This window comes from Phycomyces blakesleeanus (genome assembly GCF_001638985.1).
Source record: "Phycomyces blakesleeanus NRRL 1555(-) unplaced genomic scaffold PHYBLscaffold_2, whole genome shotgun sequence".
Taxonomy (NCBI): domain Eukaryota; kingdom Fungi; phylum Mucoromycota; class Mucoromycetes; order Mucorales; family Phycomycetaceae; genus Phycomyces; species Phycomyces blakesleeanus.
This window is the reverse complement of record NW_017265135.1, coordinates 1,908,613-1,932,270: the sequence shown is the minus strand read 5'-3', so window position 1 is coordinate 1,932,270 and position 23,658 is coordinate 1,908,613. Positions and strand designations below refer to the sequence as shown.

The following is a 23,658-nucleotide window of genomic DNA, read 5'->3' as shown; positions in this document are numbered from 1 at the left end:
AGCAATAGTAACAATAATAATCGTGTACGGATATAGGTGTATAGCTATATATAACACCAAATCACTTTATAATAAGGCGTTACTAAGCTTTTCTTGGCTATCAAAGAAAGAAAGAAAAAGGAATCTTATCCAAGAGTATGCATAGGTTTTGAATATATTAAGAAAATCCAAGAAAACGAAAGATACTTCATAGGGTCCAATACCCCGCGCATACTACATCGATGTAATCCAATTCATACAATTAGTAATTTTATGAATATAGAGTGTTTAGTGCGGAATAAAGTATGTATCATTTACAACTCTAGTACATAGACACACACAAGAGATATATAGAGAAAGAGATATACTCTTGGCAATAATATGGATCCTGTAAACATGGTTTCCGATAGGATTATTAAATTCCGATTATCGTGAGTGATCGACACCTTCCACAAGAAGTATTCTGTAACGTACCCCTCCAACCCAATATAGCTTATTTGTCATGAAGTCTAGAGTCTATCTTATCCAAACCTCATTTTGAGTCATAAGTCGGTCTAGACAATAACAGTAACAATTATACATATTACGAACCAAAAATCGATTGGAATCCTCTAGAAGCACCAAGCAATCTCTTTATTCTTAAAACCCGTATCAAAAAATAATATTCACATAAAAACAAGGTAGTTTCTTTAAAAGGAAAGTATTTTTTTTTTACGTTTTGCTGATTAAGATGCTACTGTAGAATTGCTTAGCAGAGAAATCACATGAATTGTCTTTTTTTTTTTCAAGCCATTAATTCACCTTTTACCCAAACATTATGTGAATTACCTATCCTACATAATCAATTACAACTCTCTCTTCACCATTATTTTTATTGGACCCCATTTTATAAATCCTCTTCCTCCTCCTCCTCCTCATTCCCTTCTTGCTCTTCTTTTCCTAAACTTTACTAAAAATATACACAAATATATACACATTTATATATATATGATGTGTGTAAATTGATTTGTGTCACTTTGGAGCTGACAATGAGGAGCGGAATTTGTAGATGCTTCCTCTTTTCTCTTTCCTTTTTTTGACAGCTTTTAAGAAAATCCCAAAAAAAAACTACTAGACAGCGGAGTGTATCGGAATCCAATTGGTTGCCATGGCAACAAAGAGGAGAAATGATGCTATAGGCGGGTCAATGCGGAGTCATTGGCTTGGTTTCCACAACGTGGCTCAAATGGGAAGCACAAATTGGAAATGGAGTTTGGCTTATAAATACAGGTCCTAATTTTATGATTCCTTCTTCTTCTTCCTTCCAATACTCTTCTTCTTAATTTTTTATTTGATAAAAAAAAGAAATTTAAATCATGTCAAGATCATATGGTGATATGTACTATAGAAACTATGCTGTTGGTAAGCAAGACACTTCGCTTCTGGCTACCCTTGCCAGCATCAATCCAGTCCAACCAGAGCTGGACGTTCTCCTGAGTGAAAACCTTGGTTATCATAGCACCATGGATTCACCAATCCTAAAAACTCCACTACTCGAACAAGACACTCCTCTCTCAGCACACACACCCCTCTTTATGTCTACCCCTCTCTACCGCCATGATACTTATATGAATGAAATATGTGTTGCCAATTACTTTGATACATTCCCACTCACCGACAAGCCCAGTGTCGAATTTAATGGAGACCCATCTCAACTTTTAATCGACAAGAGCAAGGCTGGCTCAGTGCATTATCAACCTCATCAATCCGATTCATTTTTTCATTCCCTCTCAAGCGTCAGCCAGTCATTAATCGACTACAATGAATCTGACGACGAAAACATATCTGTGTTTGATAAATTAGGAGAGATTGCTTATGAAGACACACAAGATCAATGCCAACCCACAGAAAGCCAAAAACAAGAGAATGATGAGTCAGAAAATGCACCACAAGAGGCGGATGATCTGTCTTTTGCCACAGATTCATCTCAGCTAACAAGCCGTCATTGTGGTAGCCAACGAAGATCACTCAAGCGAAAGCAAAGAGAAGATGGCGACGAAGAATCAAGTGAGCCAGAACAGAAGATGCCCAGAAACAAGTCTGTAAAGAAACCATACCAATGCGACATCTGCAAAGCTAGGTTCAGTCGACGCTATAATCTCACCACCCATGTCAAGACCCATGACAAACAGCGAATCAAGGAACATGGATGCACCTTCTGTGACAAAGCATTCGATCGCAAACACGACAGAGATAGACATGTCGCCACTGTCCATCACAACAAACGTACATTCACTTGCAAGATTTGCCCCACAAGCTTCACAAGAAGAGATGCCCTCTCACGGCACAGACTCGTTCGTCACAATGAGGACCCTGACCAGCTTCCTTGATATCCATAAGCACTTTCATTCGTTATCTTATGTCTATTTCCCCTTTCTTATGATAGTACTCTTTTCTCTATATTTGTATCGGCTAACGCCTTTACTTCACTTTGGACCATCTCACTTTCTCTCGTTTTCACACAAAGAAACGAGATTGAAAGCAAGTCCATTCTTTGCTGTTTTACCTCCCCCTTCCTCTTTCTAATAACTTAGAATAAGTTCTGACGCTAAGGTCATTGAATATACATATAAACACAAACACATTAGTAGTAGTAAGTCATAAAACAATAATAATAAAAATAATAAAAAACCTGGTCTTTTTTGTTTCTATCTGCCCTATTGGCAGTATAGCATCTCAATATGTAATATGTATATGCAATATGTATAAATAAATGTGTGTATTCCCCACACTTTCTCTTGCTTTCTTTCTTGTGTTTTATTGGTAACGTTGGACAACTACAGAGTTCAAAAGTCCTGCGTCCTTGATAGTCTGGTTAGAGTTTTCCAAAACCTTGACAGGGAAAGTAGTTTGGAGAACATAAGGTCTCTGATCAGGATGAGATCTACAGAGATTTAAAACAAAGAAAGAGAGATAATATATATAAGAATGATATATACATGTATTTAATAAAAGAAAATAAAAAAAAACTTACGCTTCAATATATTGACGTATATCTCCCACAGTATGAGTATGGTTTAATTTTGCAACCAAACTACAGTATTAATCCGCACTTATTAAAAAAAAATCGTAGCACATATTTTGTATATATATATGTACTTACCGAGTACCGTCTGCGAGACGGATCTGGATCGATGTTGTAGGTTGACTAGCATCTACTCTGGGTGCCTCTACAGAAGATGATGTGGGGAAGGCTCCAGGTGTAGATGGAATGTAGCTAGCAGGACTTCCCAGACGATGACCAGCACTTTCAAATGGCTTTGGAGGGCTTTTGGGTGGAGGTACAAAATCCTCATCTTGGCGTTTAGCTACACGTACATCCACTGCCTGTCCATGTTGGACATTTAACAAAGAAAGGGGTGCTCGTCTAAAGTATAAAAATTAGCTTAAATTACAAATTGACCTAATTGGGTATTTGTGGGTGGGAGTGTGCTTACCCACTGTTAATAGCGCTTAACATTGCTTCATTTGCAGGATCATCATAACGGAACAATGGTCCATCATCCACACTGAATCCATTTCTCCAAAAAGTCAAATAACGCGTAATCTGTTTTCCTTTTCGGTCAGACCAACTGCACAGATAGCTAGGCTTATTTAATCACATGAACTTACAGGTCCTTGGGGTACTTCAGTGGATGCGGGATTTGCTGTACCGATCTGCTGAGAGGGTGTGTCATCACTTCCGAGTGTATAACCGGATCCGGAAAACGGAGCAGGTCTACTAGATTCAGCTTCATTATCCTCTTCTGGACCAACTCCTCCTCTAGAAAAAGAAAAAAAAGTTATATAATAATTTGCTTAGATTAATTATTCTCTGCTCTTTAACCTATACATCTCTGTAATTAATCAACTCACGCCGCTGCCTTTTTAAGGATATCATCAATCAAGCTGCTACCTCCACTCTTCTTATTGGGTCCCTGAACAACCATGCCACTAAAAGAAAAAAGAATATATGTCAGCTAAATACACATAGTCATATACATATACATATACATATATCTCCTTAACCCAATTTATTCTTTATGATATCTGTAATTCACAGAGTCCTTACGATTTTTCACCACCTGCAAAAAAGCTTTCGCGCTCCTCATCTTCTGAATCTTCATCATGATTGCCTGCTCCAATGTCATTCAATGTACGAATCTTGGATCTGTTTTGTGCACATTTACATAAAGATTTAAATCAACAAACAAAGTTATAGTTTGTAATTCACGACATCCACTAATGCATTACGTATTGTTTCGGGAAGGTTGCGCCTTTTTTTTGGAAGGTCCAGGTTGAAAGGTAGAAGGTGCTGCAGATTTAGTGGGTGCAGTAAATGGCTCTGGAGCAGAAGAAGAAGAAGTAGTAGCAGTTCTTTGAGGCTCTGAGCTACCGGAATTGTCATAAAAGTCGCTCACAGCAGACTATATTCCGAAATGATAAGTGAATCCCTTTCTAATTTTTTAAATATATATATATTTGCAATTCCACAAAAAGAAGAATGATACAATATTCTACATTATATACTTACATTGAGATCCCAACCAGCAATCTCCAAGTAAAATTGAGCTTGTGTTGCTTCGACACCTGTCATGTTGGTGAATTGCTCGATCAGTTGACTGTGGTCAGCCATGATATTAATAAAATAGAAGGAAGAAGAATAAAAGAAAAGGTTTGGTTTGTGAAAGAAAGAGCCGTAATACGTGGTTCTTTGCTTTTGTCGCTCTTTATCCCAGCAGTCCAACCTTTCTCCCCTCCCCCCAAAAAAATAAATGTCCCTTGTTACGTCAGTCTATCTTTATATCTCTTGTGTGTGTGTATTTCTTAATCCATGCAAAATCAATAAACAGGTCTTCACGGCATAATCGATAACTATGAAGCTGCATTATACTGTATCTACATTTATAGTAGTTGCCAATATTTACAATCAACTAAAAAAAAATAACTGCTACCAAGACGTGTACAGTCAATTCTCAATAAATTAAACCCTGGTTTATCTTGTTCGTGCTCTTGCTCTTGTTCAATTTCAATTTGCTTAAAATGAATTAATGGCTTAATATTAAACATTTAAATATATATTTATATATAAAAATTTGTATGTATTAAAGAATATACAAGCCAAGACAGCTAACAGTTTTATATATAGAGAGAGAAACATGACATTGTTGATATATAAAACCTATACACGCCAATGCAAATCAATTTTGACGCGAAATAATTCAAATATGTTAGATGAAGCATTAAGTATGTTATTTGATTGGCTGGATGAACTGTAATCGTCATCAGCCACAAAATATGCTGTCGGAGTATTAAATGCATCGCCCCTCCAGCGTGTTTGCAGACAAGAGATGAGTTAGTGGACATGGGCGGGGGGAAGATGAGGTACATTGTTCTTTTTTCGCTTGTCATTATTGTTCCTTGGTCATGTCTAATAACCAAAGCGAGATGCAATATAGAACTCCTAGTCCACTCCCTCATCAGATGGGGTCTCCGAAATGTCCACCTACACCAACTACAATCAGAACACGACCTCTTTGGTAAACATTGGTTCTCACCCACCCACACTCGCTCTGGGTTTGATAGAGATTTAAAGGAGAGAAAGAAGCGGTCACTTAACATGCATTCTTGTTGCACACTGTTTGGTCTATGCGTTTTGTTTCGTACTCCGTTAGTAATCGAGAACTACTCCACAAGTAAGGCTTTTACCTACAAGACGATACCGACAATAATCAGGCCTAAAAAAAACAATCATAAAGAAAGAAGGCTTGTTGTTATTCTATTATATTATTATTTATAATAATAAAAATAATTAATATCTTTTCGCTTGTCCATAGATGCGTTCCGTTGGTAGAGGTATGTGAAAAATATTAGAAATCTTGAGTAAACTTGCAAGGACATTTATGTTATTTTGTAGAAGAAAGAGTGGATAGAGACTATTAGTAATACTAGTCCTAGAAAACAAAGCGAAGGTTCAGTCACAGCTGATTCAATGGAGACTCAGTTTCCAAATACACTGGACCCACATATGGATGCTTATGGCATTCTGGATACCCAGGAGCATCCTCCTCGTCATTTATTTTCTCCTCTTTTTAAAGATATCAGCCATCCAGACCATCCTTCACCCATTCAATCGTCTTTGATTTTACCATCCTGTGTGCATTTAGCTCAATCAAGTACTGCGACATTCTCAGAATGGAAATTAATCAACCAGGATGAAAATCCTTTTCTAAATACAGACACAGCATTTAACCGGGAGTGCAGTTCCATTCACACCAGTGAGTAAATTAATTAGTCTATGTATTTAAATAAGACAATTGTCTTTAATACCATTGTAGGATCTTCTCTTGCTGCCTATTCGACTGAGAACCAGCCTCTGAAACCAATTAACCAATCCCGTCCGAAGCAAAAAGGTGCTTCCAGGTCTAACATAGCCATTCGTCGCCTACTAGGTCGACATGTTGATTCGGATACCTCTTGGTCTACTCGTTTACGGCCTCGTGTCAACAGACATATTCTATCCTAAAACTCCGTACGCACAGGCCCAGGCCCAGGCACAAACACAAACACAAACACAAACACAAACACAAGCACAGACACAGACACAGACACAGAGACTCAAATACGCACACGCACACGCACACATATATTCATATGCATGTATGATATCCTGTGGTTTATACAGGCTTATACCAACATTTGACAGAATATCCTCTTTACCCCATATGCACAAATTAACATATATGAAACAGAAATAATAAAAATGAGAGAATACACACAAGCACATATCATATATAAATACGTATACATATGTATATATCCTCTATAAAATAATAGTAATAATAATGATATATATATATATGTATGTATATGGTACTTCAATTAAAGCATCACTAATCCGACCTTTTGACGCTTGACATCAGGACACTTCCAGTTGTACAAATAGTAGTTGAGATGACCATCGCCAGGACCGAACTTTTGTTCGTCCACATAAAGTGAGTTGTCCATCAGATCCAGGGTATTAACAACATCAAAGTTGGCTTTTTTCGCGAGTGTGAGTGCATCAGCAATCAAAGCATTGAGTCTCTTTCTAATGTATTTGATTTCATCGGCGGGAGTCTTCTTGGCTGATTCGGGTACATCAATGGCATAATAAAACATGTAAGCTGCATTGAGAGTAGAGTGCTTAGGGTTGTTGATGACGGAGCTAGGAAGAGAATAGAAGGAGAACATATCGGTAATCTTGTGAGTTTCGGGATCCTCGACCACATAACTCCAGACTACATCTTTGTGGGGACAGATCCAGTGCTCGACATCTTCGTCTGTCTCAAATACGACTGCGAAATCGAATCGTTCGAGATATTTGTTCAACAGGACTCGTACTTCAGGTGCATCAGAAACCTTCATCTCTCTCAATCCAACTGTAGAAGTAACATCAGGAACTTTATAATGTTTGATCATGCGAGTCAATGTAGATTTGGCAGGAATACGGGAGAAGTTGCACTCGACCAACTTCTTTGGGTTAAGGGAACGGTGGAAGTAGCTATATTATTTCTTGTTAATCCATTTGTTTTCTTTCTCTCTTTCTCTCTCATTATAATAATAACTACCGCTCAATTTATATATATATACTTACCGACAAGTGCCAACTGGCTTTGGTAGGACAACACCGGCAGTGTAAACAGCTTGGAAAATGCCTTCAAGATGACTTTTACGAGTGATTTCTTTAATAAGAACAGGTGCAAGACGCTTGGATCTTAGTTTTTTGTGGATACACAAAAAGTTAACTTCGACCAAGGGTTGAGTACTATTATTGTTGTTATTTTAAAATACAAGTATATACATATATAAAAAGGATTAGTAAGAGTCAATAGCCACCCCGCAGTCAACCGTCTAAATTACTTACACGTTATAGGTTCTCATGTCAGCGGGGATTCCACTAATAAAGGCTACCAGCTTCTTGTTGGTAGCCACACGTACACCAATGTGCCAGGACTTTCTCCACTTTGGAGGTTGAAGTGCCCTATACAATGATTTGTAAATACCTCTTTTTTCTTTCTGTCTCTCTCTTTCTCTCAAAGCCAACCACACACACACACACACACATGAACATTAAACTATTGCTTGATTTACCACTTCAAGAAACTGGCGGAATAATCAAATCTGAATTGGGCATCATCATCCTCTACATAGTTCATTGTTAAGAGTTCATAAAGTTCCTTGAGCTGCAACATTAAATATCGTTAGCCAACGTATAGATTTTTTTTCTGTATACTTTGGATCACAGCATTAAATATCTGCCTCTTACCTCTTTCTCACTGTTCATATCAATTTCACACCACTCAAACTCCTTTGGCAAAGTGGGGGAATTCTTGGGTACCTGGTCAACAGGAATTGAAGGCTCAATAGGGCCAATTGCTGTCACAAGCTCATCTATATAGATAGTATATCATCCAAGAAAGAAAGAAAAAGAAAGAAAGAACCTGTCAATACTCCTCTATCTTTCGTCTTTTTCTTTAAAATTTGATTTCAAATCGACTAAAATATGTCTCCAAAAAAAAACAAAAAAAACAAATAGAGAGATAGATCGTTTGCTCACCATGCTTTGGTACGGGTTGGGTATTCCAAAACTTGTGGTCTCCCATCTCTTTTTTGTTTGAGTTCTTTAATTGGCCAGACTGCTCCATGAGGGCAAGATTCTGCATCAGTGTCTGGATCTTTTCGCGCATCAAGGCTTCATCCTTGGATGAGCCCGGCTTATTTGAGGCAGGCTGTTTGCCTTTGACGAGATTCTGGAGTTCCTTTGTCTGGGACTTTTTGACAAGTTTTTCGACCTTTGCGGTCAGACGGGCGAGTTCTTCCTCGTCTACCTGGGGACTCTTTTCATCTTTCTTGCTCATGATGTATTTTTTCTAGTAGAGATGTATGTGTATGTGTGTGATGATACTGTAATAAACTCGAAAATACACAAACGCGTTTCCGGATTATTTACTAGCTATTGTTATTATAAGTGAGTGTGTGTGTACAAAGAAAAAAAAAAGGTCCAAAAAAAAAAGGTTAGCTAAAAGTATGACGGGGTTTGTAAACCTGGGTTTAAACAATGCTCGAAATGATTGATTTTCTGATGACGTAGTGAACTTGGATACCTTGGTGCAATAAGTTTTGTAGACAAAAAGTTTATATATTTTTTAAACAAATTTAAAAGAGATGTAGATATTTTGAGTGGCTCTTTCCAGGAAACTGTATTTCCAAAGCTGAACATAAAGCGGGAAACTATGAGTGTGTTTAATGGGATAATAAACTATAACTGATGGATAAAGGGCAGCTTTAAAAGAATAACTTTATATATATTTATTTATAATCACACTGTTAAAAAGGAAACGCCACACAGTACTTTTGTAGTCCTTCCTAATTTGGTATAAAAAGTATATCTGTATATAATACATACACATACACATAACATACATACATACATACATACATACATACATACATACATACATGCTTACATGCATGCATGCATACTTACTTATATATCTATATCTATATATACTATCAATGATTTTGAAACTTTGGCTGTTCCACGCGAAACATACATGGCATCCATTTAGACGCATGTAATAAGTGTATATTTCGATTTCTACCAAGGTCCTTTGTTACACCTTCTTTGTTTGCAGCTATTCCCGAGGTAGAATAAATTGAAAAAGAAAAAGAAAGAAAAAAAAATGACATTCGTTTCAAATAAACCAGGGCGAGCTTATATATATATATATTATGAAGAGTATATGAGCCATGATGTATTTATATCATTTGTATACGTACCTACACAAACATGCACACTCACACACAAACATACACAAACATATATACATGTTTTATAATAATAATAAAAATGCAACCAAAACTGGGATCGTGCGACGGTAAAAGAACGCGCCAAAAAGCGAAAAATAGGTAAGCTTGATTTCTGCGTTAATTATTTTATTTTATTTATTCTTTTTTCTTCTAAATATAATAAATCCCTATTAAAAATTTATTTATTTTCGCTTTCAATAAATTGCATAGAATAGAAGCTTAAAGAGAGACGTATATAAAATAAAAATGCCATTTTTATATGATCAACCGCTAATGAGAAACTTTAACTTTGTTATAAAATGAAAAAAAGGCACACGCACAATATTTTTTTATTACATATATGTATGCTATATAAATATAATATATAATATATATATATATATAAAACAAAATACTAAAAAGTATATTTTCAAGTAAGAGGAAGGGAGAATGAGATAATGAGAGAATGAGAGAATGAGAGAATGAAGATGATTTTGTAGAGTGCATTGTGTGATATATACATATGGGATGTATGTGAATGAAAAGGGGAGAAGAAGAAAAAATAACAGAATAAGAATATACACTCAAGAATGTCAAGCAAAAAAAAAGAAAAAAAATGAAAAAAAAAATGAACAAAAAGAAAACAAGAAAGAGAAGTTAAAGAAGTACAAAAAAGAAGTACAGTCATTTAAGGCTCTGCTTTTTTTGTGTTTTCCTTTTTTTAAAAATAAAGAAGAGGTAATGAAACCAAATGAGAAAATACAAAGATGAAGTACATTTTTAAAAATAATAATAAAAATAAAAATAAAAAAAGGAGGGAATATGGTGTGGGTGTAAAAGGTGTTGGTGTGGGGTTTGGTTGGGAATAAGAATAAGAATAAGAAGAGACGGATTTAGAAGCGGATAAGGGCATCTGTGGGCCTCATGGTAGATCGGTGGTGAGAGTCGATATGGTAATTAAACCCAGAAGTAAGCATGCTGAGGTTAGGAGATGAACAGCTGTAGTCTTCAAAAGGGTGTGGTGAACCGTGTCCAGACTGAGAAAGATGAAGGTAAAGATCACTAATTTGCTGAGGCTGGCTAGGGCTTGCAGTCAAAGATTGTGGTGGTGACGATGAAGATGAAGATGATGACGAGGAGAGTTCATAGCATGCCTGGATTCCTTTGCCACAGTCGTGCATGTAGTCATCGATATCTTGAACATATGATGGTAATGGCGATTGTTGCTCCTCCTCTTCTCTTTTGCAGTGGGTATTCGTTGCCTTTTGATATTCGAGGGTGTCAAATGCTGAGTCCAGTAAATCGTGATTCTCTGGTGGATAGCACAGATCATCGAGGGGATAGATTGCGGAAGTATAGGAAAGCATATATGTCGGGCTTGGCAGATATCCATCGCGATAAAACAGATCATCTTCATCTTCCACAATCGATTCTTGTACCTTTGTCCGAACGGGCGTGGAAGTGCAAGAAGATGCAGTCGAAGTAAATGTAGATGAGCCTGACAGAGATGGAATGGGATTCACCCAATCCTCGATATCAGACTCTCCATCCAGTGGCTCTGTTTTGATCCAGTCGGGGTGCTTGGCTGTGTCGGGTGTGTTTGTGCTGTTGTCGTGATGGTAGGGTGGGTTGTGGCTGTCGTGAAGTCCCTTGAGTGGCAAGTTACCTTGGGTTGGCGAAAATTGTTCGAGGGTTTCATCACCGCTGTCCTCGTCTTCCTTGTCTGTCCCTTCATCACTACTGTCGCTGGCAAAGACATGGTGCCTGCGCTCATGTGTCTTTTTGTGTTGGGCCAGATTGTCGGACCGTGAGAATCGCTTGCCGCAAACGTTGCAGAGATAAGGCCGTTCCATTGTGTGTGTACGAAGATGGCGCTTGAGATGTTCTAGCCGTCTAAAATCCTTTCCGCACGATGGAAAAGGACAAAAGTAAGACCGAAGTACTTCATCCGAGGAGCCGCGTCGAGAGATGGGTCTGTCATATGGAGACCACCGGGAGCGTATCATAAGCGAGGCGTCGGTTGGGTCGGGTACTGGATGAGACTGGAAGCTAGCCAAACTAGATGGGTGGCGGGTGGACTTGCGACGACGCTGCTTGTACATAGGTGACCCTTCGAAAAGTGAAAACTGACCAAAGATGCTGTGGGCCATTCGAGTGAACGAGCTTTCGGGAGAGCGAGGCTCGGGCCATTCTTCTGGTGCTGTGGTTATTGTTGATGATGATTGCTGTTGTGGTTGAGCGAGCGGAGAAGTTGACTCTTTGGCGGACAACGAAGGTGAGGGCATTCCCGTCGAGGGTGCAGATCCGCGTGGACTGTTGCTGTTGCTGTTGATATTATTGTTGATATTGTTGCTGGTATTGTTACTAGTTGTTCGCCCTGAAAGACAGGCTTCAAGCTCGATATTACATAACAGCGTACGTCTAAACTCGTCAAACATTGCCTGGGTGGCATCGAGGGTAATGGTGTTTGCCGGATAGGCTACTGCCTCCGAAGTGACTTCCTGGGATAATTTTTCTCGCTTGAGGTCGCGTTCAAGTGCATCTAAGAAGAGACGGTCGTGTGGTACGGATTGCCAAAAGAAGACCTTTTGCTTTTTTTGGGTTCGGATGCAGTTGTGGCGGTACAAGAGATCGAGGAAACTAGACTTGGGTTCTTCGAGTGTTGCATCGGTCCCCGGCTTGAGGTTGCGGAGGTCACTGAAAATGCCCTCCTCAAATTTCTTTAGATTCGACACGGGTCTTCCAAAGGCATGGAAGCGAAAGATAAGACAACGTACGATGTCAGTGCCGGTAATAAAATGGGTTGAGTTCCACTGGACGCATGAAATAGAATCACCGTTGGGAAGAGGGTGGCGCTTAATGGGCGGCTGACCTTCAATGGTCACAAAATCAACGGGTGCATTGGCCAAGAAGTCTTTGAGTTGGTCAATTTGTTCCAGGCGAGTGTCGATATCTTGCTCGTTTGGAAGGTTTGGATATACTTCGCGGAAAGTTGTGGTTGCCATAGCGATAAATTCGATACTTTTTTATTTTATTTCACACGTATAGGTATTGTATATAAAAAAAGAGTATAAATGAATGAATACAATGTTTCTTTTTGTGTATTCTATCTTGTTATATTCTAGTCTTTCCAACCTGGCAATAAATAGATGTGCGGGTGTGTATATATGTATTTATATAGACTATAATAATAACCGAGTAGTTTGAGAGGTTGATATAGAGAGAGAGAGAAATAAAAGAGGGAAAAAAGGAGCTCCTTTAAGGTAGAGTCTTTTTCTTCTTCGTCTTTTTTTTCAGGTTTTGATATTCGAAAATAAAGATGGGTAAAAGGAAGAGGAGATGCGATCAAACGAGTTTGTTTATATAGTGACAATATATCGCTCAAATTTTCTTATTATATTTATTTATATATATGTGTGTGCGTTTGTGTGTGTATTATATTATATTGTACTTCACTGCTCTGTACTGTACTGTACTGTATTGTATTACTATTATTTTTGATGCGAGGTCATCGGGATTTGTTTATTTGCCTCCTTCAAACACTTCTTTGTATTGTACTACCTTACCACTTTTTCTTTTTTCTTTTTTTTTCTTTTTTTTTTATTTCTTTTTTTGTCTAAAGTGTCTCATATTTTATATGACGTCAGGTCTAATGCTGATAATTGAGATTTTTTTCTTTTTGGTTGCATAAATGCATCAGGCATCTTTTTCTTTACTGTTGTAGTTTTTGCTTTTTTTGCTTTTTTTTTTGCGCAATATCGTAACATTGGAAACAATTATATAAAATAACATATAAAAGATGAACATCTGGTTATTCACTCGGTCTTTATTACTATCATTATTTATACTTGGATCAGTGATGGGAGAATCTGAAGATATCAAGTTACTCTATGAGCCAAACGCTCCTGATTATCGTACTGTAGCCCAGCAGTCCCTGTTTGACAAACTAGCCCCGGACCCGTCTCTGTCTACCTTTCTAGATATCTTAACTCGGGTCGACGACATCTTTGACATATTCAACGACACTCAAAGTGCACCTTTTACAGTCTTCTGTCCTGTCAATTCAGCATTTGGTGATCATGCTGATGCCGACATTAGAGCAAACCTCAAGAGCTTTTTGCGTAACCATATCGTGCCGACTGGGAAACTTGACTCAAAATCGCTACAACATACTCAAAAACTGAATACTATGCTCGAGGATCAAACCATACAGGTCCACCACCACGTATTTCTGCGAAAGACGGTTTTGAATGACCGAGCTACGGTAGATACCGTTGATCCTATTGAAGCCGCAAATGGAATCGCTTACCGTATTGATGAAGTTCTTCGACCTGTGAAATGATACTAAATAAATAAGCTGATGGTTAACCAATCACATATACATAAATACACACACACACACAATAACACACACAGAAAGAGAGAGAAGGATATTATTATTTCTTGTGTTCAGAATTTTTTGTTTTTTTCATACTATTACAATAATATTATTATATTTGACTCTATTGTTCAACTTGAATACATACATATACAAATTTATATATGTGTATAATTACTGTGCATTACTTTTTTTTTCACTTTATTCTTTTTTTTTGTGGCGTATCCTAGCAACCTTGAGACTAGTCTTAATTTGGTAGTCCCCGATGTTACCTCAGAATAGGTTCCTTTTTCGGATTCTTTACTTTTTGTAAGACAATTTTATCAAAAACATATACCTGTTTATATATATTTATATATATATATATACATAATCAAAACACTTTCAATCATATATGTATATATACAAACCATGTACACACGAACATACAAACACACAAACACACGTACACACGTACACATACGCTAAGCATAATAGAGAGTATTAAAGACTAATAACCATAATATTTAGAAATATACAAGTAAAACATAAAATAGAGTCTGTTGAAATGAGCCCCATGCACTCGGCACGAGTTCAAGTTCTGCTTCAGTGATACAATTCACAGCTTTTCTTTTCCACATTGCACTGCTGGATATTTCTACCCAAATGCTCATCTACATCATCAGTAAAAATAAAATAAAATAAAATAATCAGCATCATCACCAGCATCATCATCATCATCATCATAAGTTATATAAGATTTGGTACTTGTTACAATTACATATTTTGCCTAGCCGGGATAAGCTGTCTTATTATTATCATTATTATTTAAATCTCATTCCAGGTGCCGGGTTGCCCAAATACCGCTATCATTACAATATATTTATATAATATAATATAATATAATATAATATAATATAATATATACATATAAAAGGTTTCTAAACAGAACACCTCTAGTTTTCCATCTTGAAAGAAGAAGAGGAATAATATACATATATATATTATACATATAAATACATATATAAATACACATATATATAAATGTTTAGCTTATATTGGTATTAGAGTGGTTGCCATGGCAATTCTACTGTTGTGCAAACTATCTACATTCGATTAAGTTGTTTATATTTTTTGATTTTTTGTTTATTTTATTTTTTTTTATAAAAAAAACAGTGCACAAAAACAAAATACCTTTTGCTTGGTCCAAACACCACGGCAAAAAGAAGTATTAGAAGGAAAACTGTATATATAAAAAGTCATTTCACACACACCATTATATATAATTGTATATATATATATATATATATATATATACGTGTGTAGCCTTTATTACCCTTATATATCTTTGTGTGTGTGTGTAGGTGTGGGCGCATCTATCTATCTATTTATCTATCTCTATTAAGAATAGTGTCCAAGAATGAACTATGGAGAGAAATTTATATATATATATATATATATATGAAAAAAAAAATGGAAATTCTTACATGAACAGGGTTACTCATATTCACACACTCGCACACACAGATATATATACATGCTTCATTATTGATACAATAATAATCATAATATTTGTGTGTGCAGGTCTAAGTGTAAGTATATTTGAGTACAATAATAAATAAATAATAATAAAAAAAATTAAAAAAAAGTTTTGAAACAAATTAATTTTTTTTTGCAGTATAAAAATCATCCTTACTTTACTTTCAAATTAGGAAATAACCTCTTATAATCACCTCTTTATTATGATTATGATTATTATGGTTTGTGCCCAAAAGAATGGAATCTTGATTGCTCAGAATCATTTCATTTACTTGGTGCACCAGATTCGGGTAGGCCTTCTTTGTTGATTACATTTCAGATGAAAAAACATATTATATTGAAATATATCCAATGGATACTATCACTTATTATAGCTAATGTCATGAATGTATAGTCCTCATTTAAGAAGGGCTAAAGCATTGAAGAGTCAAATGTGATTCTCATCAAGGATATCTTTTTGTCTGTCTATCTATCTATTGGTGAGTGTGTGTTGAGTGTACAAAGCCACCTTTCACTGATATAAATTATAGAATAAAACGAGGAAAATCCATATTATTTGTATGTATTTATTTATTTATCGATTTATTTAGGCAACATTAATTTGTTTCCCACCCGTTGTAAGAAACTAGCATAAATCCGCAGCCATGACAGGTGAATATACATACATATATTAATGACGGTGCCTGCATCCATGGAAACGCGGGAGTTTGAGACAGAAATCACTCTAGTCCATTTCCAGTATTTTTACTTAGTTTTCGGACGTTCTCTTTTTTTTTTCTGGATGATTTCCATTTTAATTTCAGACGTTTACAAAAGGGAATTCAGACAATTTCAAATTTTTATTGGACAATTTTATTTTTATTTCCAGACTTTTTTCTTACTTAGTTTAGACAAATTATTTCATACAGATTTCCATAATTATTTGTCGCAAGCTGGAAAAAACCTGTCGTGATTTGAAAATGGGACAACCAATAAAAATCTGAGGGAAGCTTTTTGAGAGAAACTTTTTTCCTTTCAAAATTCAAAATGACTGATCATAATTTTACATTAGGCGCAAATGTAGAGACCATTGTTAATCAAAGCACTCTATAATAATAGGGGGTTTCATTATCTCTTAGGATTAGGATTAGGATTGGGATTCGGAAAGCGGATGTTAAACCTGTAGCCAATGATAGTGAATAAAAAATGAAAATTATTGAGTCCCCCTTTTTAATTAATCGTTTTATTCTTGAACCTGATATTTTATTATAAGCAATTAACTTAATTTCTATTACTTATATTAGGAGTTTAGCTTATAAAAAGGGTGATATATAAACTAGAAATATGTAAGAGAGGCAAATAAATTGATAAACTTTCGCTCTAAGTACTTCCAGACGTCAAAATGAGCAATCCTAAATTTCAATCCGAAAGTCTTTTCCTTCGGATTAAATCTACACATTTTAATTCTATTCAGATTCTTCTCAGCCAATAATTTCACTATTTAAACTCCCGCTTTCCGGATCCCAATCCTAATCCTAATCCTAAGAGATAATGAAACCCCCTATTATTATAGAGTGCTTTGATTAACAATGGTCTCTACATTTGCGCCTAATGTAAAATTATGATCAGTCATTTTGAATTTTGAAAGGAAAAAAGTTTCTCTCAAAAAGCTTCCCTCAGATTTTTATTGGTTGTCCCATTTTCAAATCACGACAGGTTTTTTCCAGCTTGCGACAAATAATTATGGAAATCTGTATGAAATAATTTGTCTAAACTAAGTAAGAAAAAAGTCTGGAAATAAAAATAAAATTGTCCAATAAAAATTTGAAATTGTCTGAATTCCCTTTTGTAAACGTCTGAAATTAAAATGGAAATCATCCAGAAAAAAAAAAGAGAACGTCCGAATTTTTTTTTTTTGAAAAGGTCCGAAAACCAAGTAAAAATACTATATCTTGCGTATCCCCTTGTCCTTGTCCGTTAATTTCTATGGATACAGTTTTTTCCAAGGTTACACCATACACTCCCAAATAAAAATAAAATAAAAATGTCAAATGGCTTGAGTATGTAAATGATACTTTACGTTCTTCTCCTGGAGATGCTATCTTTGAACCAATAATGCTGGTAGACATGATAGAAAACTACCGAATATTGATGTAAATACATGCGCAAATCACATGTACCCAATTATATCATCTGGTAAGCTTCATTCTTGGATTGATCCACAGCAAATGTCGCGCATTGATCACCTATTCAACTAATACATTATTCACCCTCTCCTTCTTCTCTCTTCTGGTTATCTTGGTATAAGAATACCATGCACAGCTGGCCCTCGGAGACCAGTAGGCATAATTGCTAGCTAAAAAAAAAGAAATTGTGACAACTAGAATATTCAAGATGTTTTCTTTCTTAAAAATAAAGGCACAGGACATCATTAACCCCAGCCCCAACACTAATACTAATACCAACCCCAACACCGTTATCTCTATCACAATCACAATCCCAATTGCCATCGCTACCACTGACACTGCTATTAGTTAGCTATACCTTTCATATTCTTTGTATTTCGTCCCATTTCCTGTGTAACTCTCTATAGCAGCACGCATGACACACGTCGGCCATTTCAATAACATAAACAGCAAAACCAAAATCAAAACCAAAAATGAAAAAGAAACACAGAAAAAGAAAAAAGCTTAAATTCTTTTCTGTAAGAAACCACTGATCTGTCTTTTCTTTTCTTTTTCTTCTTTTTTTATTAATTTATTTCCCACCACATAGTTACAGATTTTCTTTTTTATTTTTTTACTTTTTTACTTTAATCATTTATCAAACTACCTTATTCCCTGGTACCTTTTTTTCTCTTCCTTCCTCTTCTTTTTGAGAACCAGTTTGATGACGTATTATATTTTCCCTTATTCCCTAAACCTGTCCAGAGGATTTTTCTTTTTCTGTATTAGTTCAAGCCAAAGCAAAATGAGTATTGCTTATATATATAAGTATATATATGGGTGTGTGTGTGCAAATAGATATAGCCAGTAAACCAGGACAGTGTGTAACTAGCAATAGTCTGTTCCTAATACTCTAAAATATTGTTTCAATGTGTTTCAAAATACGGAACATATTTGGAGATACCAACATAAAAGCATATTTACAAAAGAGAGGAAGTTGATACTTTGCACGAATCAGTATCTTTTATATCATTTTATCTTATATATATATATATACTAACAATCTATAACAGACGGTCAAGATAATTTAACCTGTCAAAGTATATTCCTCATTTATTTATTTATTTATTGAGTTGAATTTAATTTAATTTGCTGTGTAATCCCACAGTATGATGTATGTAAAAAGTCAATTTGTAGTATCAGCTCCCACATTCACAGCACAAGGGTTACATAGCGTCATTAGACCATAAATTATGGTAGATCAAACACATACAAACAAATATATAAATAAATGAAAAGATGACTGTAGGTCCAATTTAAGCATTGTGGTGTATTCAAACAAGACCGAATTAATCCAAGTCTCTTGATGCCATGCTTCTCACATTTGACCATGTTTGAGAGGTGACGCAAATACAGAAGAAGTACTCGAATTTGAAATAATGATCTTATTTTATTTTATAAATTTTCAAGTTGATAGCACATGTCTCATCTGTCTGGGTGGTTTCAATCAATTACCAAAAAATAAAGAAGATAATATACTGTACAGTCAGGCTTATGGGTTTTGTTAATTTGGAAAAAAAAAGCATCGGTTACCTAAAAAAAAGGTAGATTTTATTGGTTAAATTGCTCATTTTTCTTAAAAAAAAAAAATATTAGTGCAACCAAAGAGTAGTTTTTCTTTTTCTTCAAAGAATCAACTGTTTAGCTTACCAATGGTCAATGTATTACTCAAGACAAAATTGCGAACCGTGCAAAAGTAGTTTCTAGGTAACATTTCATATAAGAACACCTTTGTAACAATTATTAAGGTATTACATTAGGGGGTTTCACCAGCTTTGAATGTTGACTGTCGGATATATCGGTAGCTTAATTCGGAAAATGATTGGCTATAATGAATCTTCAAAAAATGAAAAACGAGCATCCAAGCATCTAAAAAAATAGTTCGATACTCTAGATGTCGTGACTTAGCCGAAATTTTGTAAATTTTGTACTTTATGTATGATTGATGGCGAAGTTCATATAGAAGCAAAGTCAAAAATAAAACATAATCAATCTATATAAAAGTAGTTATCTTGATACCAAATTATAGAAGTCTAACTTACTTGTGAGGAATTTGGGCATAGGCACTATATTTATGGGTACTCTAATCAAGCGTATTGTACATATGAATTTTGACGTATATGAGAGAAAACATATCAACCAAGGGTCATTAGGGGGTTTCACCAGTCTTTTTTCGATACTTATTATTATTGGCTGGTGCTTAAACTACCGCTATATCCAACAGTCAACATCCAAAGCTGGTGAAACCCCCTATTTTTATTAACCTAGTCAAAAGATATTGGACTTATAGTCAGCTATCTAGATAAACATACAAGGCCTTTATACCACCAAGTTTATACTTCTATATATTATCATGTTTGATTTACAAACCATGACTGTGCTTGTGTCAAAGAGTTTCGTTTCGTTTGATTTTATTTTATTTTAATTATTTGCATTAAGCTTCTAAAATTCAATGGTGTAACCCGAATGGTTTGTGTCAAGAGAGGTTTTTTCTGAGTGAAACTATTAAGCCCAAATCAAAAGTAATTAATCGGGTACTGAGAGCTGATTGATCATATATTTTGCTTTCACTCATCAATGGATAAAGACTCGAGAACAGAAACAAAATAAGAAAAAGGTTAGGCATAAGACATCATTACCAGCATCATTACCAAAGAGCAACAACGGGTTTTAAAGCTACCGATGTCCAATGTGGCGCTACCAAGAGAAACAGAGAACATATGCTTGTTTTATCTTCCCTGCTACCATTGCTCTCATTCACAGAAATCTAGTTCTTGATGGATTCCCTTCTCCTTCTTTTGTCCAAAATCTCCACTTTTCCCCGCCAACACGAATAATCTGTGTAATTCTGAAAACTGTATCTATTATAATCGATTTTGTCTCGTATTATTATATATTCTGGATCTATTAATGGACATCCCGAGTTTCTCAAGGGAAGAATCCCTCTGTGGAGCTCATGTCCCTATTAAAATCCATTCCCAGTCCTGATACTGTCAGTGCCTAGTTTCTTATTCTCGATTATTTCATGTTATTATTTCTCTATATACTTATTTTTCATGTATCATTATCCGCTGCATGTATCCATTTTAGCTCAATACTATTTCTCAAAAGTCGTTTTCCCCTAATGTGAGTTTTTTTTTTCATGCCTTTTACATTTCTCACTGACAATTCTCTGTCATGCAATGTCAAGATCTCTTTTTTGTGTATATATTTTTGTGCCTTCTTTAGATTTATGGTACTTCTTTTTATTTCGTATCAATTATTCCTCCTCAGATCTCATTGGGCTGCCTAAATGTCAAAATGCATAAAAGTTTAAAACACGTACAATTTAATCTTTTGATCTGTATAAGATTCAATGCTTCTTTGATCATGACGTAGAAATTGATGACGTAGAGATATAATAGCAATTTTCAGACTGTGATTTCGAGTTTTTTTTTTGGTGTGAAGCCCAAGGCGCGTTTTTTTTTGGGCTGGAAAGTTTAGTGGGAAAAGAAAAAAAAAGGAAAAGAGCTAGTCTTTCTATCTTTACACACCATGTTCTGCGCAAGTAAGTTTCTTACGCATCATCCATCATTAAATTTTATATTTAAACATCTGGAGAGGTTTTTATACATGTATAATTAACTTTCGTGTTTATAGTTTCTGGAGAGTCACCTGAACATCCAGTGGTGTCTGTTAAATCAGGCAACCTTTTTGAAAAAAGACTGATCGTCAAATACATTGGTGATCATGGCAAAGATCCTGTCACAGGAGAAGATCTCACAGTCGATGATTTGATTGAACTCAAGACAAGTGCGTAAATTGTCTTTTATTATTATTATTATTTTTCAATTTTCTTTGTGGATGAACCAGAAAAAGAAGAAGAAGAAGAAAAGAAGAAGAAGAAAAGAAGAAGAAGGATGATGTTTTTTTCTTGTTTTATTTATTCAGTGATGCGATCGCATGGAAACAATAACTGAGCTCCAGCTAAAATATTATAATAATGCAACTATTACGCTACATACATACATACATATATATATATAATTAAACAATTTAATAACAGACCCAGAGACAATCAAGCCTCGCCCACCAAAGCTTTCATCCGTACCCTCTATCCTGTCCGCTTTGCAGAACGAGTGGGACAGTGTTATGCTCGAATCATTCACATTGAAACAACAATATCAACAAGTTCGCCAGGAACTTTCTCACGCCCTCTATCAAAACGATGCCGCTGCCCGTGTTATTGCACGTCTCAAGAAGGAACGCAACGCTGCTAGAGAGTAAGTAGAGAATTATCAAGAGATATGGTAGTAGAAACATAAGCGAAAGAGCGCAGACCCATTTAAAAGGATAGAAAATATAATGTAATATAATATGTAATGTAAAATAGAAAGAGAAAGAGAAAGAGAAAGAAAATTGAATGAATTAATGAGTATATATATATGTGTGTGTGTGTACATGTACCGTAATTTAATTTAATTTATTGACTTTGTTTAGAGCACTTGCCAATGTCCAGGCTCATTTGGGCACTACCTCTGCACCTGCACCTGTAGAAGAGAAGACCGAAACAATGGAAGTTGATGGTGCGCTCCCAGAAGAAGTTGTTGCAAAGATTAACGAGACAAGTGAAACGTAAGCTAAAAGGAAGGAAGAAAGAAATACGCTGAATATGATTCCAAAAAAAGCATGTTATTAATCAATATATAATATACAATGTATTTGTGGTTATGATTATGTACACGCACATATAGTTTGTCTCAGGGTCGACGCAAGAGAAAGCCTCCTACCGATTACACCTCCCTGGAAACCATCAAAACATTCACCCAAACCTCCACCATCCCATCCCTCCACTCCTCCCGCACACCCGGCATCACCGCTGTTGATGTTGATGTCACCGGTAAGCTTATCCTCACCGGTGGTAACGACAAAAAGGTCCAGGTCTACAACCGCGACGAAGAAAAGGTTGTTGTGGACTTACCAGGTCACACCAAGAAGGTCACCTCGGTTAAGTTCAGAGGACAGGATGTGGAAAAGGATGTGTTTGTCTCGGCTAGTGCCGACAAGCACGTGCGTGTCTGGACAGAAGGAGGAGCCAAGGGCTACCACACTGCCCACAACATTTCTGCACACACTGCAGATGTCACTGCTCTTGCTATTCACCCTAGCAAGGACTACTTTGTCAGTGCTGGTTTGGATAACAAGTGGGCCTTTTATGACTTTGAGAACGGCAAGTCCTTTATTGAAGCCATTGACACCGAGACCGAAGCTGGTGAGTTACATTATCTCTTTTGTTAAAGAAAGAGAGAGAGGGGGGGGGGGGGGGAATGTGTACAAGTTAAAGTCGAAAAAAATTAGTCTCTTTACTCCTTTCCTTCTACGAAAAAAAAAAACCCCCCCCCCGACCGAAAATATAGGAATATATAATACGTAGATATGCATGAATTTATTTTACTCATAATTTCTGCCATTATTATTGTTGTTTTGACCTGGGCTGCACTTAGGTTACACTGCACTTGACTTCCATCCTGATGGGATGATCCTTGGGGCTGGTACTGGGGACTCGGTTGTTCCCATTTGGGATGTCAAGTCTCAAACTGTTGCTGCAAGCTTCAGTGGCCACACTGGAAAGATTAGGGCTCTTGCTTTCTCTGAGAACGGGTAAAGAAACTATTCATATACCCTCCCACATATCTACATGCATAATATGTACAAGGGAAAAGATCGAGGGGGGGGGGGAAGAAGTTTTGA

General features: G+C 36.0%; 8 protein-coding genes across 8 annotated transcripts in view; 4 read left to right on the top strand and 4 right to left on the bottom strand.

Annotated features, from left to right (window-relative positions):
• Positions 1–2,087: 2,087 nt before the first annotated feature.
• PHYBLDRAFT_104196 (C2H2-type zinc finger transcription factor) lies at positions 2,088–2,306 on the top strand (the record flags this gene model as incomplete). Its single annotated transcript, XM_018427825.1, has 1 exon — positions 2,088–2,306. A coding segment is annotated over one exon (219 nt), but the record flags the coding sequence as incomplete, so codon positions are not given.
• A 469-nt stretch (positions 2,307–2,775) lies between these two features.
• On the bottom strand, positions 2,776–4,633 carry PHYBLDRAFT_139711 (hypothetical protein; the record flags this gene model as incomplete). Its single annotated transcript, XM_018430275.1, has 9 exons — positions 2,776–2,902; positions 2,993–3,052; positions 3,122–3,385; positions 3,456–3,565; positions 3,631–3,781; positions 3,874–3,951; positions 4,070–4,168; positions 4,252–4,424; positions 4,532–4,633. The coding sequence occupies 9 exons, from the start codon at positions 4,631–4,633 to the stop codon at positions 2,776–2,778; spliced, it is 1,164 nt and encodes a 387-aa protein (XP_018297723.1).
• A 791-nt stretch (positions 4,634–5,424) lies between these two features.
• On the top strand, positions 5,425–6,523 carry PHYBLDRAFT_139710 (hypothetical protein; the record flags this gene model as incomplete). The annotated part of the gene is made up of 5 exons (XM_018430274.1): positions 5,425–5,537; positions 5,673–5,693; positions 5,835–5,853; positions 5,915–6,275; positions 6,336–6,523. 5 exons carry the CDS (start codon positions 5,425–5,427, stop codon positions 6,521–6,523), a joined length of 702 nt encoding a protein of 233 aa, XP_018297722.1.
• Positions 6,524–6,708: 185 nt separating this feature from the next.
• PHYBLDRAFT_179195 (hypothetical protein) lies at positions 6,709–9,012 on the bottom strand. Its single transcript, XM_018438115.1, has 6 exons — positions 8,597–9,012; positions 8,306–8,430; positions 8,131–8,222; positions 7,904–8,020; positions 7,634–7,804; positions 6,709–7,540 (listed from the first exon to the last, which is right to left on the bottom strand). The coding sequence occupies exons 1-6, from the start codon at positions 8,895–8,897 to the stop codon at positions 6,880–6,882; spliced, it is 1,467 nt and encodes a 488-aa protein (XP_018297721.1). The 5' UTR covers positions 8,898–9,012; the 3' UTR covers positions 6,709–6,879.
• Positions 9,013–11,594: 2,582 nt separating this feature from the next.
• Positions 11,595–11,768, bottom strand: PHYBLDRAFT_95458 (C2H2-type zinc finger transcription factor; the record flags this gene model as incomplete). The annotated part of the gene is made up of 1 exon (XM_018443907.1): positions 11,595–11,768. A coding segment is annotated over one exon (174 nt), but the record flags the coding sequence as incomplete, so codon positions are not given.
• A 536-nt stretch (positions 11,769–12,304) lies between these two features.
• PHYBLDRAFT_157295 (hypothetical protein) lies at positions 12,305–13,131 on the bottom strand (the record flags this gene model as incomplete). The annotated part of the gene is made up of 2 exons (XM_018433593.1): positions 12,964–13,131; positions 12,305–12,849 (listed from the first exon to the last, which is right to left on the bottom strand). A coding segment is annotated over exon 2 (473 nt), but the record flags the coding sequence as incomplete, so codon positions are not given.
• A 556-nt stretch (positions 13,132–13,687) lies between these two features.
• Positions 13,688–14,170, top strand: PHYBLDRAFT_139707 (hypothetical protein; the record flags this gene model as incomplete). The annotated part of the gene is made up of 1 exon (XM_018430273.1): positions 13,688–14,170. The coding sequence occupies one exon, from the start codon at positions 13,688–13,690 to the stop codon at positions 14,168–14,170; it is 483 nt and encodes a 160-aa protein (XP_018297718.1).
• A 7,204-nt stretch (positions 14,171–21,374) lies between these two features.
• The window catches only part of PHYBLDRAFT_121334 (hypothetical protein), a 4,292-nt gene continuing 2,008 nt past the window's right edge, over positions 21,375–23,658 (top strand). The window contains exons 1-4 of the mRNA XM_018428792.1: positions 21,375–21,475; positions 21,568–21,720; positions 21,974–22,190; positions 22,408–22,542. Of these exons, the coding sequence (XP_018297717.1) occupies positions 21,463–21,475; positions 21,568–21,720; positions 21,974–22,190; positions 22,408–22,542 (518 nt within the window). The 5' untranslated portion in view covers positions 21,375–21,462. The remainder of the gene's footprint in view (positions 21,476–21,567; positions 21,721–21,973; positions 22,191–22,407; positions 22,543–23,658) is intronic.